Source organism: Dendrobates tinctorius, unplaced genomic scaffold, assembly GCF_039654945.1.
Source record: "Dendrobates tinctorius isolate UK_male_01 unplaced genomic scaffold, ASM3965494v1 ptg000028l, whole genome shotgun sequence".
Taxonomy (NCBI): Eukaryota; Metazoa; Chordata; class Amphibia; order Anura; family Dendrobatidae; genus Dendrobates; species Dendrobates tinctorius.
This window is the reverse complement of record NW_027361696.1, coordinates 8759533-8774740: the sequence shown is the minus strand read 5'-3', so window position 1 is coordinate 8774740 and position 15208 is coordinate 8759533. Positions and strand designations below refer to the sequence as shown.

General features: G+C 41.7%; 1 protein-coding gene across 1 annotated transcript in view; it reads left to right on the top strand.

Annotated features, from left to right (window-relative positions):
• Positions 1-6347, top strand: part of BARX2 (BARX homeobox 2) — a 40258-nt gene extending 33911 nt beyond the window's left edge. Inside the window, exon 4 of the mRNA XM_073570084.1 lies at positions 516-6347. Coding sequence (XP_073426185.1) covers positions 516-797 — 282 coding nt within the window. The 3' untranslated portion in view covers positions 798-6347. The remainder of the gene's footprint in view (positions 1-515) is intronic.
• The last annotated feature ends 8861 nt before the right edge of the window (positions 6348-15208 follow it).

Sequence of the window (15208 nt, the reverse complement as noted above, 5' to 3'; positions counted from 1 at the left end):
GGATTCCTGAAAATGTCATTCACAAGGCAGTGTTTTCTAGGTTGTCAGACATTGTATTCCTAGTATCCAAAGTGGATGCAGTTCAGATAGGTGCAGGAGCTCAAATAGACAAAGTGATCGACAATCATTATTATTTATACATTTATTTAATTCTCACAACATATTGAGGCAAAATGTAAAGAATTTATGGCAGGATAATTCATCAGCTGGCCAAAAGCAGATATAAGATGTAAGTCCCCAGAGGCTCATATCCTGTACGTGTCCATGTCCGCCCACCACAATCTCTGTGTGCTCCTCAGTCACGGCTTCTTACAATGATGACGGGGATATGAGGAATATCGGAGGCCAGGGGTCTCCAGTGATTGAACTCCATCAATGAGCTCTATCCGACCTACTAATACTCCCAACATGCGCAGTATACATTCCGGAAAGACGATCGTTGTGATCCAATGTGTTGTTAGGTTGTAAGCAAAAGCCCAATTCAATTTTAACAATTATCATACACTTCTCCATAGGTCCTCAAGGGTGGACAAGAGGCGCCCACCAAGCCAAAAGGACGTCCAAAGAAAAATTCTATCCCAACGTCAGAGGAAATCGAGGCAGAGGAGAAACTGCAAAAACAGGCCCAAGATGCTAAATCAGAGGAGGAGCAAGAAAACGTGGCAGAAGAAGGTCAGGACGAGCAAACCCTGAACGAAAATGAAGATGATGAGAAGGAACTGGATTCAGGGTCACCTCCTGCCACGTCTACATCACAGCCCATTGTCCCAACAAATGACAGGAGTTCCTCCAGTTAAAAATAAAAGGGCACAAGGAGTTTGTCATGGACGTGGCCAAGCTGCCTCCCTGTAAGCTCGGGGTTACCCGGTGTGTGCAGACCCTGACCGCAAGGGAATGTTACCTCTAAGTCCTTTTATCTAGAAGGAAAAGGTTAAAGCCACATGGAGGAGGGAAGAGAATGGAGGATCTCTGTGACTAATGGTGTCTGTGCAGACAAGACTGGGAATTTTTGCTGTGTTTGGAAACAATTGGACAGTGTATATATAGTGTTCTTTATTATTCTGCCAAAAACTGCAGTGGAAAGGGTGAAGAAAGCCAAAAAAAGGGAAAGAAGCTGTTTTCCCAGTGTAACTTACTTGAGAACGCTTTCACATTAAGTGCCTTTTTGCATGTGAAATCTTGTTTTGTGTTCATTCATGACTGCAGTCATTTAATCTGCTCTTTATTCAGGACTGGTCTTCCGTAGAATGGGCAGTAAGAGGGTCCGTCAGTCAGTGCAACAGACGTCCTCTGCCAACGCAGTATTCAGGCTCCAGAAACATGTCCTCAGAATGTTACACTGTGTCTTCTCCCCAGCACAGAGGATAGTGTTGTATCACTGATAGAAATATACAGAATACCAGATGATCCAAAGATCATGCACGTAGCTCTCACCAAAGACTCGATGCTCGCGGCATTGTATGTAATCTCAACTCAGGAAATTGAACATAAATAATCCATAGACTATGGGGCGGGAAAAAGAGGATGCTGGAAAATCATGTAATCGTATTATCTAATGTTATCAGCCGCCTTGCACAGAACACACATGAAACGACGCCACTTACTTTTCTACAAGAAAAACACAAATGACAAAGAAAGGTTCTGAAAGTTTCTTTCTGTTGAAACTCCTCACTACGTCCGAGATGCTTGCTGTCAGTGAATGGGATCATTCCTCTTTACATTTCGAGGTTGGTATTCCGTACTGGTAATTCTCCCAGCTGAGGGGTTATTGCATTGTATGTAGTGTAGACACATCTGAAATGTGAACACCAGCCTGGGTAGAAGTTTAACACCTTAGTGACAGAGCCAATTTGGTACTTAATAACCAAGCAAATTTTTACAATTCTGACCACTGTCACTTTATGAGGCCATAACTCTGGAACGTTTCAAAGTATCCCACTGATTCTGAAATTGTGTTTTTTTCGTGACATATTGCACTTCATGTTCGTATTAAAATTTCTTCGATATAACTTGCGTTTATTTATGAAAAAAACAGAAATTTGGCAAAAATTTTGAAATTTTCAAACTTTTAATTTTTGTGCCCTTAAATCAGAGGGTGGTGTCAAACAAAATAGTTAATAAATAACATTTCCCACATATCTACTTTACATCAACACAATTTTGGAAACATAATTTTTTTTTGTTAGGAAGTTATAAGGGTTAAAAGTTGACCAGCGATTTCTCATTTTTCCAACAAAATTTACAAAACCATTTTTTTAGGGACCACCTCACATTTGACGTGAGTTTGGGAGGGTCAATATAACAGAAAATACCCAAAAGTGACACCATTCTAAAAACTGCACCCCTCAAGGTGCTCAAAACCACATTCAAGAAGTTTATAAACCCTTCAGCTGCTTCATGAGAACTAAAGTAATGTGGAAGGAAAAAATGAACGTCTTACCTTTTTCACAAAAAATTACTTTGGAAACATTTTTTTTCGTTTCACAAGGGTATCAGGAGAAAATGGACCAAAAAATTTGTTGTGCAATTTCTCCTGAGTACACCAATAACCCGTATGTCGGGGAAAGCCACTGTTTGCATGGCAGGGCTCAGAAGACAGGGAGCACTGTTTAACTTTTTGAACACAAAATTGGCTGCAATCAATGGTGGCGCCATGTCGCGTTTGGAGACTCCCTGATGTACCTAAACAGTGGAACCCCCTAATTCTAACTCCAACCCTAACCCCAACACACCCCTAACCCTAATCCCAACCATAACCCTAACCACAACCCTAGCCCCAACACACCCCTAACCATAACCCTAACCTTAACACACCCCTAATCTCAACCCTAACCTTAATCCCAACCATAACCACAACCTTAGCACAACTCTAACTTTAGCCCAACCCTAACTTTAGCTCCACCCTAACACTAGCCCCAACCCTAACTTTAGCCCAACCCTAACTTTAGCCTAAGTCTAAACCTAATGGAAAAATGTAAATAAATACTTTATTTTATTATTTTTACCTAACTAAGGGGGTAATAACAGGAGGTTTGATTTACTATTTTTTTATTTTGATCACTGTGATAGGGTCTATCACAGTGATCAAAATGAAGCAATAGGAAAAAGTTCCTACTGATGCCAGCCGGCAGATCTCTGTGGGCGCACTGCGAATGCGACCGCCATTTTCTACCCTGAAGAAGATGCTGGAGACAAGGGGACCTCACGAGAGGATGCAGGGACATCGGAGGTACTGGGGGGAAATTGAGGGACCCCATTTCTCTCTCTTCTGAAGTGTGATCACATCAGAGGAGAGAGAAATTAAATGGGACATCTGACTTTTTTTTTGCGGTCGCTGTTATTTCGTTAATAACAGCGACCAAATCACTGGGTTTGGTAAAAACCGACCCGGATCATGTTTTCTGGGGTCTCAGCTGCCCCCGGTAGCTGAGACTCCAGAGAAATTCCGAAGTTGGGGGGCGCTGTGCACTTATTTCTCAGCGCCGTTAAAAAGCGGCGCTGAGGTATAAGTACACTTAATTGCCACAGGTACTGTAAAAGGCGTATCGGCTGTCGTTAAGGGGTTAAAGTAGAGATCAGTTAGGAGAAGTCCCAATGGCTACAAATCTCTGAATCCAAAGTACAAAGATCCCCAATCACTAACAGCAAGCCGACTTTGTGAAAGTGGGGTAAAAACAAACCCCAAAGACGGAGACATATTATGACTGGTGTTTTATAGACAAGCCTTAAACCATGTTGCCTTGTAATAAATCTGATGCGTCTTCGGCTGTCCTTAAATAGGACACAGAAATGTTTGTCTGGTATAAACTAATGTGATGTAATTTGTAAGATTAAGGGCGCAGTCAGATGGCCGTATAAATGGGAACGAGATGAGAGCGCGGTGCACAGACTGGTCGCAGCTATCCCAACCCGAGCGAGACCGTGCATAGAAATAAATGAAGCTGTCTCACCCGGGTCAGGAGAGCTGCACCTGTCAGTGCACCACGTTCTGATCTCGTTCTGATTTATGCTGCGTCCTTATTGTTTTCACTAATCTAAAATCAGGTCTCATTCAGACGTCCGCGTTTATTCACAAACGCAAACAAATGGTACGGAGTTCGGTCAGTGACTGGATAAAAAAATGATTTACAGTTTCTCCTAGCCTTCACAATGTTACTCACAGACAGCACACCGATCACTGATGCCATGCGTGTGCTGACTGTGAGGGTAACGGACCCATAGATTTGTGTTGCTGGTTGTCACCCATGACGTTGGTAAAAAACAGACACGTCTCGATGATACTGTGTGAACAGCCCCATAGATTATACGGAGTGCGTGTTCTACTCATGAAAAACACCGAATGTCGGACGTCTGAATTGGGCTGAATTCTGCCCCTCGTCCTGTGAGATTAACTCCTTCCACATTCTATATCATCGTTCTGCAGTCATACTGTATGTAGGAAAGTCTCACAATTTGTATAAAAAAAACTGGTGTTAAACAATTGTTATATTTCCCCCAACCTATATTACAAAATGTCAGAATTTTACATCACAGAATGATCAGATCCCACAACTCTACCTAAGCGGAATATTCCTCCCGCGTCATCTCAGGACCGGCATGTGCGGCTCCTTCACCTCTATGTATCGTTCCCTGATTCCAGCCTTATCAAAACTGAAACCACAAATTGCCCCGAGCACGGAAGACCATCCATCCATCGGGGGGTCACAGATTTATCTGTCCCCACTCATTCAGCAGGATGCATCTTCATGACAACCGTATGAGAAGAGGTGGAAACTCTGGAAATCTCTCTCAGTGGTTTCCTAGATTAACACTGTTTACACTGTAGAAAGTTGCCGAAGTTTTCATCAGACGATGACCGGAGGCCTCACCTGACGGGTCTGCTGTAGTGAATACTGAGATTTCGAATGACATACCCCTGGATCGTCATTTCTCAGAACTTTATATTGTTATGTTACTCGGTTTCCCCCTGAAAATTGTTAAACTAACTGGGCGTTTCCATTATTTTACCAAGTGGGTGTGTCCCTGTAGTCTGAAACTGCCAGCACTGATTGGACACAGTCACTGTGGAAGGACATGCCCCAAACTGATAAAGTCCACCTGTCATACTACCTAATGGAGGAGGAATAGGATCAGCACAACTATTTTTTAAGTAAAAATGTCCCCGAAATGTTATTCCTGAAATAGTAATGTCAGCAAAACCTACAGGCCCTGTGTGATTGATAGGAACTGGAAACCCCATTACCTTTACCCATGTAGTCAGAAGCACAAATAAATGGTAAGGCGGCATTGACATGGATGATACCTAATTCTGCTTCCTTACTGTGTAACAGTTGTCTCATTCTAAGTTCAGCTCCACTAGCACAGAGTTCATCTGCAGTGCCAGCAGGAGTCTGGGACACACCCCCTGTCTTCCATTAGCTCAGGTTGCTGCTTTTCCGTGCCCCAGCAGTTCGGTCTGCTCTGATTGGCTGAAATATAACAGACGCTGATCCAGGCTCAGCGGGAGGTCAGTGCAGGGAGTGAGGAGAGCTGCTTTACAGCATGTGATTATACAATATGGCTTACTACCCCACAAGGGGGAAAAGAAACTTCTACACAAATTCTCAGGCTGACAAAAGAGGCCTGGAGACTTATGTTATAGTCAGTAAAGTCATGTCATATGGCTAGGCTCGTTAAAGGGTCGGTCTTGACTTTTAGGATTGCTACTTCCAATAGGTGGCACTAGAGGTCCAGTCCTCCTCCTCTCTGAAGAGACAATCTCCATGATAAAGCCCCCCCCCCGGGGCTCCAGCGGAGTGATCCATCCACCTCAGTTACCTTTTATCAGCTTTCAGTTACCTTTTAACACTGAGGCATTTTTAGGTTCAATATTCAGGGCTGATCCCTTTATATTTCTACAGCAGTCAGTCCTGTGCTTCCTCTACAGAGCTCCATATCTCCGCACGTACACGATACAAATGTGGCTGATAACATAGAATAACACCTACTTTACAGTCTAAAAACTTCAGCAGGGCATTTATTATCTTTCACAGGGTGCAAGTAATGGCTACGACTGGGATGCAACCGGAATCAAATATTTTGGGCAACAATAATCTCATTTCTATGGCAGCTTTACAATCAATTCACCCACTGGCAAAAAAGTGCCGGATCCAAGGTTGTGATCAGATATCAGACCCCCACAAATGTCATCTCTTAATCCGCATTCTACATTTTCTCATCATATTGAAATTGCATTACAGAAAAAAGACAAGAGAATTGTCTCTATGGAGCGCATGTCTGATTGTGAAGTCATAAGTGCAACACTGATGGAATAAGATTTATAATAAAATATATATTTTTAAACATGATTTAGAAATGGAATTAAAATATTTGTTATGTGTTTTTTCTTACTTTGGATATAGAAAATTTTAATGAGTTACAGATAAATAGAGAAACTTATAATTATTACTGTGAGGCAGATGTCACATGTGCCGTGCTGTGGATCCAGTCACTTTATGTTTTCCACTGAACGATTAAAGGCCTAATAATTTGTCCTGTGTACATACATTACTGATCCTAAGTTATACTCCAGAGTTGCACTCACTATTCTGCTGGTGCAGTCACTGTGTACATACATTACATTACAGATCCTGAGTTACATCCTGTATTATACCCCAGAGCTGCACTCACTATTCTGCTGGTGAAGTCACTGTGTACATACATTACTGATCCTGAGTTACCTCCTGTATTATACTCCAGAGTTGCACTCACTGTTCTGCTGGTGCAGTCACTGTGTACATACATTACATTACAGATCCTGAGTTACATCCTGTATTATACCCCAGAGCTGCACTCACTATTCTGCTGGTGCAGTCACTGTGTACATACATTACTGATCCTGAGTTACCTCCTGTATTATACTCCAGAGTTGCACTCACTGTTCTGCTGGTGCAGTCACTGTGTACATACATTGCATTACAGATCCTGAGTTACATCCTGTATAATACCCCAGAGCTGCACTCACTATTCTGCTGGTGCAGTCACTGTGTACATACATTACATTACTGATCCTGATTTACATCCTCTATTATACTCCAGAGCTGCACTCACTACTCTGCTGGTGCAGTCACTGTGTACATACATTACATTACAGATCCTGAGTTACATCCTGTATTGCACACTAGAGCTTTACTCAGTATTCTGCTGGTGCAGTCACTGTGTACATACATTATATTACTGATCCGAGTTACATCCTGTATTATACCCCAGAGCTGCACTCACTATTCGGCTGGTGCAGTCACTGTGTACATACAGTTGTGGCCAAAAGTATTGACACCCCTGCAATTCTGTCAGATAATACTCATTTTCTTCCTGAAAATGATTGCAAACACAAATTCTTTGGTATTATTATCTTCATTTAATTTGTCTTACATGAAAAAACACAAAAGAGAATGAAGCAAAAAGCAAAACATTGATCATTTCACACAAAACTCCAAAAATGGGCCAGACAAAAGTATTGGCACCCTCAGCCTAATACTTGGTTGCACAACCTTAAGCCAAAATAACTGTGACCAACCGCTTCCGGTAACCATCAATGAGTTTCTTACAATCTCTGCTGGAATTTTAGACCATTTTTCTTTGGCAAACTGCACCTGGTCCCTGATATTTGAAGGGTGCCTTCTCCAAAATGCCATTTTTAGATCTCTCCATAGGTGTTCTATGGGATTCAGGTCTGGACTCATTGCTGGCCACCTTAGAAGTCTCCAGTGCTTTCTCTCAAACCATTTTCTAGTGCTTTTTGAAGTGTGTTTTGGGTCATTGTCCTGCTGGAAGACCTATGACCTCTGAGGGAGACCCAGCTTTCTCAAACAGGGCTCTACATTATGCTGCATAATTTGTTGGTAGTCTTCAGACTTCATAATACCATGCACACGGTCAAGCAGTCCAGTGCCAGAGGCAGCAAAGCAACCCCAAAACATCAGGGAACCTCCGCCATGTTTGACTGTAGGGACCGTGTTTTTTTCTTTGAATGCCTCTTTTTTACTCCTGTAAACTCTATGTTGATGCCTTTGCCCAAAAAGCTCTACTTTTGTCTCATCTGACCAGAGAACATTCTTCCAAAACGTTTTAGGCTTTTTCAGGTAAGTTTTAGCAAACTCCAGCCTGGCTTTTTTTATGTCTCAGGGTAAGAAGTGGGGTCTTCCTGGGTCTCCTACCATACAGTCCCTTTTCATTCAGACGCCGACGGATAGTACGGGTTGATACTGTTGTACCCTTGGACTGCAGGGCAGCTTGAACTTGTTTGGATGATAGTCGAGGTTCTTTATCCAACATCCGCACAATATTGCTTTGAAATCTCTTGTCAATTTTTCTTTTACGTCCACATCTAGGGAGGTTAGCCACAGTGCCATGGGCTTTAAACTTCTTGATGACACTGCGCACGGTAGACACAGGAACATTCAGGTCTTTGGAGATGGACTTGTAGCCTTGAGATTGCTCATGCTTCCTCACAATTTGGTTTCTCAAGTCCTCAGACAGTTCTTTGGTCTTCTTTCTTTTCTCCATGCTCAATGTGGAACACACAAGGACACAGGACAGAGGTTGAGTCAACTTTAATCCATGTCAACTGGCTGCAAGTGTGATTTAGCTATTGCCAACACCTGTTAGTTGTTACAGGTAAGTTACAGGTGCTGTTAATTACACAAATTAGAGAAGCAGCACATGATTTTTCAAACAGTGCCAATACTTTTGTACACTCTTTTTTATGTTTGGTGTGGAATTATATCCAATTTGGCTTTAGGACAATTCTTTTTGTGTTTTTTCATTTAAGACAAATTAAATGAAGATAATAATACTAAAGAATTTGTGTTTGCAATCATTTTCCGGAAGAAACTGAGTATTATGTAACAAAATTGCAGGGGTGTCAATACTTTTGGCCACAACTGTACATTGCATTATTGATCCTGAGTTACATCCTGTGTTATACACCAGAGCTGCACTCATTATTCTGCTGGTGCAGTCACTGTGTACGTACATTCATACATTGCATTACTGATCCTGAGTTACATCCTGTATTATACTCCAGAGCTGCACTCACTATTCTGCTGGTGCAATCACTGTGTACATACATTACTGATCCTGAGTTACATCCTGTATTATACCCCAGAGCTGCACTAACTATTCTGCTGGTGCAGTCACTGTGTACATACATTACATTACTGATCCTGAGTTACATCCTGTATTATACACCAGAGCTGCACTCACTATTTTGCTTTTGCAGTCACTGTGTACATACATTGCATTATTGATCCTGAGTTACATCCTGTATTATACACCAGAGCTGCACTCATTATTCTGCTTGTGCAGTCACTGTGTACATACATTCATACATTGCATTACTGATCCTGAGTTACATCCTGTATTAAACACCAGAGTTGCACTCAGTATTCTGCTGGTGCAGTCACTGTGTACATACATTATATTACTGATCCGAGTTACATCCTGTATTGTACCCCAGAGCTGCACTCACTATTCTGCTGGTGCAGTCACTGTGTACATACATAACATTACTTGCTCTTTACTGATCTCCTGAGTCATGCAATGTATATTGTGTAACATCACCTCAGGTTAATACAAATAGTCCAAAGGAAAAAAACAAGGAAGAAAAAGGAAAAATCATGTAATGCTGTTAACTAACATTAGCAAATGTCTTGCAAATTACATACATTAAATGTTGGGACTGTCTTACGTATATAAAACTTACACATTATACGTAAAAAAGTTCCAAAGTTGATAAATAATTCAGCAGGGATTTTTTTATTGCTTCTTTCTATATGGAATTTATGGCACAGTTCTATTCTATTGGATCATGTGATATAAATGACCTCATAATGACCCCTATGGAATTTCATGACATGTTCCCTGAACTATCTCAGCCAAAAAAATTTCATGGACCATAACAATGATGTTCTTCACAAGGAGAAGTCAGAAACTTCAACTATAGATATTGATGATGAATGCGCAGCTCCTGTAACCCAATTTTAAAGTAGGAGGTCACTGTTTAGCCTCCTGACTGTTATAATTCTTACAATATAATTGCTTATTATTAAGAACACATAGAAATGATAATCATTGCCCGTAAAGCAGGCAGGGGTTGTACAGGATCTAACTATTCTTGAAATGCTGTATCTATGCCTCACTGGAATTATATCAGAGCATAAAAGAATAAAATGCTGGCCCTGAACTAGTAATGAAAATGGAGTTTGAAGGAAATAAAACATGGGACTGAAATACATAGACATTAGTACTGTATATATAAAATAATGGCAGAGAGTGACAAGCAATCAGGAGGGGTGCAGTTATAGAGAAACAACTGCCCCATATATGTATCTGCTTGATTGTGTCAGGAGAGGTAACGTACGATAGGTATGAGTTGGTATCAATTGCCGTTACAATTTAAGCCAATTTCTGCTGTAAATTATATTAATAGTGTTGGGCTTCAGGCCAGTCCCCTTCATTTAAACCATATGCACTTTTGTGCCCAAGGTCCATCGCCTTCATCTAAGCCATATGCACTTTTGGGCTGCAGGCCTGTTCCCTTTAACTAAGCTACAGTGGGGCAAAAAAGTATTTAGTCAGTCAGCAATAGTGCAAGTTCCACCACTTAAAAAGATGAGAGGCGTCTGTAATTTACATCGTAGGTAGACCTCAACTATGGGAGACAAACTGAGAAAAAAAATCCAGAAAATCACATTGTCTGGTTTTTTTTCATTTTATTTGCATATTATGGTGGAAAATAAGTATTTGGTCAGAAACAAGCAATCAAGATTTCTGGCTCTCACAGACCTGTAACTTCTTCTTTAAGAGTCTCCTCTTTCCTCCACTCATTACCTGTAGTAATGGCACCTGTTTAAACTTGTTATCAGTATAAAAAGACACCTGTGCACACCCTCAAACAGTCTGACTCCAAACTCCACTATGGTGAAGACCAAAGAGCTGTCAAAGGACACCAGAAACAAAATTGTAGCCCTGCACCAGGCTGGGAAGACTGAATCTGCAATAGCCAACCAGCTTGGAGTGAAGAAATCAACTGTGGGAGCAATAATTAGAAAATGGAAGACATACAAGACCACTGATAATCTCCCTCGATCTGGTGCTCCACGCAAAATCCCATCCCGTGGGGTCAGAATTATCACAAGAACGGTGAGCAAAAATCCCAGAACCACGTGGGGGGACCTAGTGAATGAACTGCAGAGAGCTGGGACCAATGTAACAAGGCCTACCATAAGTAACACACTACGCCACCATGGACTCAGATCCTGCAGTGCCAGACGTGTCCCACTGCTTAAGCCTGTACATGTCCGGGCCCGTCTGAAGTTTGCTAGAGAGCATTTGGATGATCCAGAGGAGTTTTGGGAGAATGTCCTATGGTCTGATGAAACCAAACTGGAACTGTTTGGTAGAAACACAACTTGTCGTGTTTGGAGGAAAAAGAATACTGAGTTGCATCCATCAAACACCATACCTACTGTAAAGCATGGTGGTGGAAACATCATGCTTTGGGGCTGTTTCTCTGCAAAGGGGCCAGGACGACTGATCCGGGTACATGAAAGAATGAATGGGGCCATGTATCGTGAGATTTTGAGTGCAAACCTCCTTCCATCAGCAAGGGCATTGAATATGAAACGTGGCTGGGTCTTTCAACATGACAATGATCCAAAGCACACCGCCAGGGCAACGAAGGAGTGGCTTCGTAAGAAGCATTTCAAGGTCCTGGAGTGGCCTAGCCAGTCTCCAGATCTCAACCCTATAGAAAACCTTTGGAGGGAGTTGAAAGTCCGTGTTGCCAAGCGAAAAGCCAAAAACATCACTGCTCTAGAGGAGATCTGCATGGAGGAATGGGCCAACATACCAACAACAGTGTGTGGCAACCTTGTGAAGACTTACAGAAAACGTTTGACCTCTGTCATTGCCAACAAAGGATATATCACAAAGTATTGAGATGAAATTTTGTTTCTGACCAAATACTTATTTTCCACCATAATATGCAAATAAAATGAAAAAAAAAACAGACAATGTGATTTTCTGGATTTTTTTTTCTCAGTTTGTCTCCCATAGTTGAGGTCTACCTATGATGTAAATTACAGACGCCTCTCATCTTTTTAAGTGGTGGAACTTGCACTATTGCTGACTGACTAAATACTTTTTTGCCCCACTGTATATGCCCTTTTCGGCTGCAGGGCCATCACCTTCATCTAAGCTATATGCACTTCTGCGCTGCAGGCCTGTTCCCTTCAATTCAGCCATACTCACTTTTGGGCTGTAGGCCTTTCTCCTTCATCTGAGCCATACACACTTTTGGGCTCCAGACGCGTTCCCTTCAACTAAGCAATACGCACTTTTGGGCTGTAGTCCTTTCTCCTTCATCTAAGCCATACACACTTTTGGGTTCCAGGCCCGTTCCCTTCATCTAAGCCATACACACTTTTGGATTGCAGGCCCGTCCCCTTCATTTAAGCCATACACACTTTTGGGCCTCAGGCCGTTCCCTTCCTTTACCTCCTTTCGAAAAAAGATCAGAGTATAGAAAAAAAACAACACATTTAAGGTAAAAACATTTTTATCAAAATGTACAACTTTTCTGACAGAATTCTGTCTTAATGTTTCATCTGTATCAGGAGGTTTTCTGCGATGGTTGAGGGGTGGCCTCTGGACTTGATGCACTATCCTAGCCCGTATATACTCACATTCGTATTCAGTGCTCGCTGCGTCATTCATTGCTCAAGGTGTACGCTTATTCTACCAATATTACTGAGGCTTCCTCGCCCTTACTGGAAGGTTACATGATTTATGGATGTACTATGGGCAAAAGGGTTAAACAAACATGGCACTGATATTTATGGTGTTACTTGGGCAGGGCTTGATTGAAGGAGAGGACCAGCCTTACATATAATGCCAGGCCTCACCTTGCCGCTTTGTTAAAACTTGTGTGTGATGCTCCGGGATAACACAGACTCCATTGTGTTCCTGCGAGAGGAGTGACATAAGACAGGCAAAGAACGCCCATCTACAAAAAGAGAGCAGAACATCAGAGGGAATCATTGTTATTCTTTGTGGTTCAATTAAACTTATCAAAATGTGACCTGGCACCCAGAATGATGATCATTAAATGAATTTACAGCAAAGCCGCTGCCAAATTCAGTGATATAAAAATACAAGAATCAATGCAGGCGCTGCTCCAGTTTTACAGGGTATGTCAGTGGGGAAGTGTCATCCTCCCTACGAAAAGCCCAGGTCTAGGGTGGACTGTGCAAATCATCACCCAACTGTCCTCCCCGCACTGGAATAAACCTTATTTTCATGTTCAGTGTAGTTGATGAGATCCATCGCTATGTCCAGGAGAGATCAGTGCCCGGCTATCCTTGGCACACCCATCGTGCGCTCGCCCACTCCAATCAACCACAGGGACAAAGGTGGCCTATACTGGCAATCGTCTGAGCGGACAGACCCCCACCAATCTAGGAATGGTCACCTTGCCAGCTGCCATGTTTTAGCTGGAGGTGGGTCTCAACCAACGTGGGCAGGGTGGTATCTGGCTGGACAAATGCTCAGCGAGCCTGTACCCCACTCCTTATTGTTCACCTATATAAGAAGAATGAGAGATGGAGAAATGGATGAAACATGCAAGAAGAGTTTGTACACAGGACCGGATGAATGATTGGAGGTGTAGGGTCGGTGCTTTAAGGCTTTAGCCTCGGATAAGGTCAGGAATACTGAAGATATAAACCTGAATTACAACTATTTCTGAGTTTTTGCTAACAGCAGAAGACATGCCAATTGTGCATGTCCTACCCTGCGAGGTGGGAACGCCGCGATAGAGTCACGGTAAAGACGATTTAACAAGATAAAATGTTACATATTAATTTTATAATCCTATAAACTCAGTGCACTTGAAAGGAAGAACTGGATAAATCGCATTTTATTACATTTATATGCCCAGAGTAATGTGAGTACTATGTGGCAGCCCATAGAGAAGTCATCCTCTTCTATTAACTCTTACGCTGCTGACTTACAAGCCAACATCATTATTATTATTATACATTTTTATAGCGCCATTTATTCCATGGCGCTTTACTTGTGAAAAGGGGCAAATATAGACAAGTACAATAAACATGAGCAATACAAGACACACACAAGTACAGAAGGAGAGAGGACCCTGCCCGCAAGGGCTCATAGTCTACAGGGACATCTGTAGAAGAGAAGATTTATGGCAATAAGGTATTACAATACCAGTTGGGTGGATTTAGCAAGGTTGTGTATCCGGTCCTCATGCCTGAACACTGAGGATTTCTGGGCAACAAAAATTATTTTAAAGGCATTCTCATACTAAACAATATAAAACCACTCGCAAATGTAAATGAGTTTCCATCCCCGATCCCCGTCACATTCCACACTCTCTATGGTGAGCACAAGGCAAAAGTAGAGCTGCCGAGGTCATGGCCAAATATCTTCTTGGCAAGACACATTCGGAAACTAACCTATATACTGTAGATAGGTACAGAGGATATATAAAGTCTACACATCCCTGAAAAAATCCCAGGTTTTTTACATTCAATAAAATCTGAACTATTTGAACAAATCCATAATCATTTTGAGAGGGGAAATAAAAAGAACAAGACTAAAATAATGTGGTTTCATAAGAGTGAGCACCCTCTTATAATTGGATATGTGGTTGTGTTCAGAATCACATTTCCTCACATGTTACATAGCAGTCAGTACACAGCCGCCATCATTTACAGCGATTCTAATTAACCCCATGTAAACCTACTCGACAAATGAATAAACCAAATTAAATTGAAGTCCAAATTATAAAGACTTAAAAAATGTTTTATTAATTACACAAAAACCAGACAAAAAGGACATAATGCAATACCATAAAATGTCATAATACATGAAGGTAGTTACTTAGTAGACACATAAGCCATAAATAAATATAGTGATCATAAAAATTCCATCCGCAACAAAGTGCATATAATAAGCAGGTAAAGAGTATAAAAACTCAAATAAAGTGCATAGGAAATGTAATAAGATCAAAGATACCCGTGATCAATGGCTACATGCGTCTCCAGCTCCCCCCAACGTACGTTTCGCCTACCGTGGCTTTCTCAAGGAGTCATGTAAAGCCATGTAAAGTGTCGCTGCGCTAGGAAGATTTTCCTGACATTTTCAG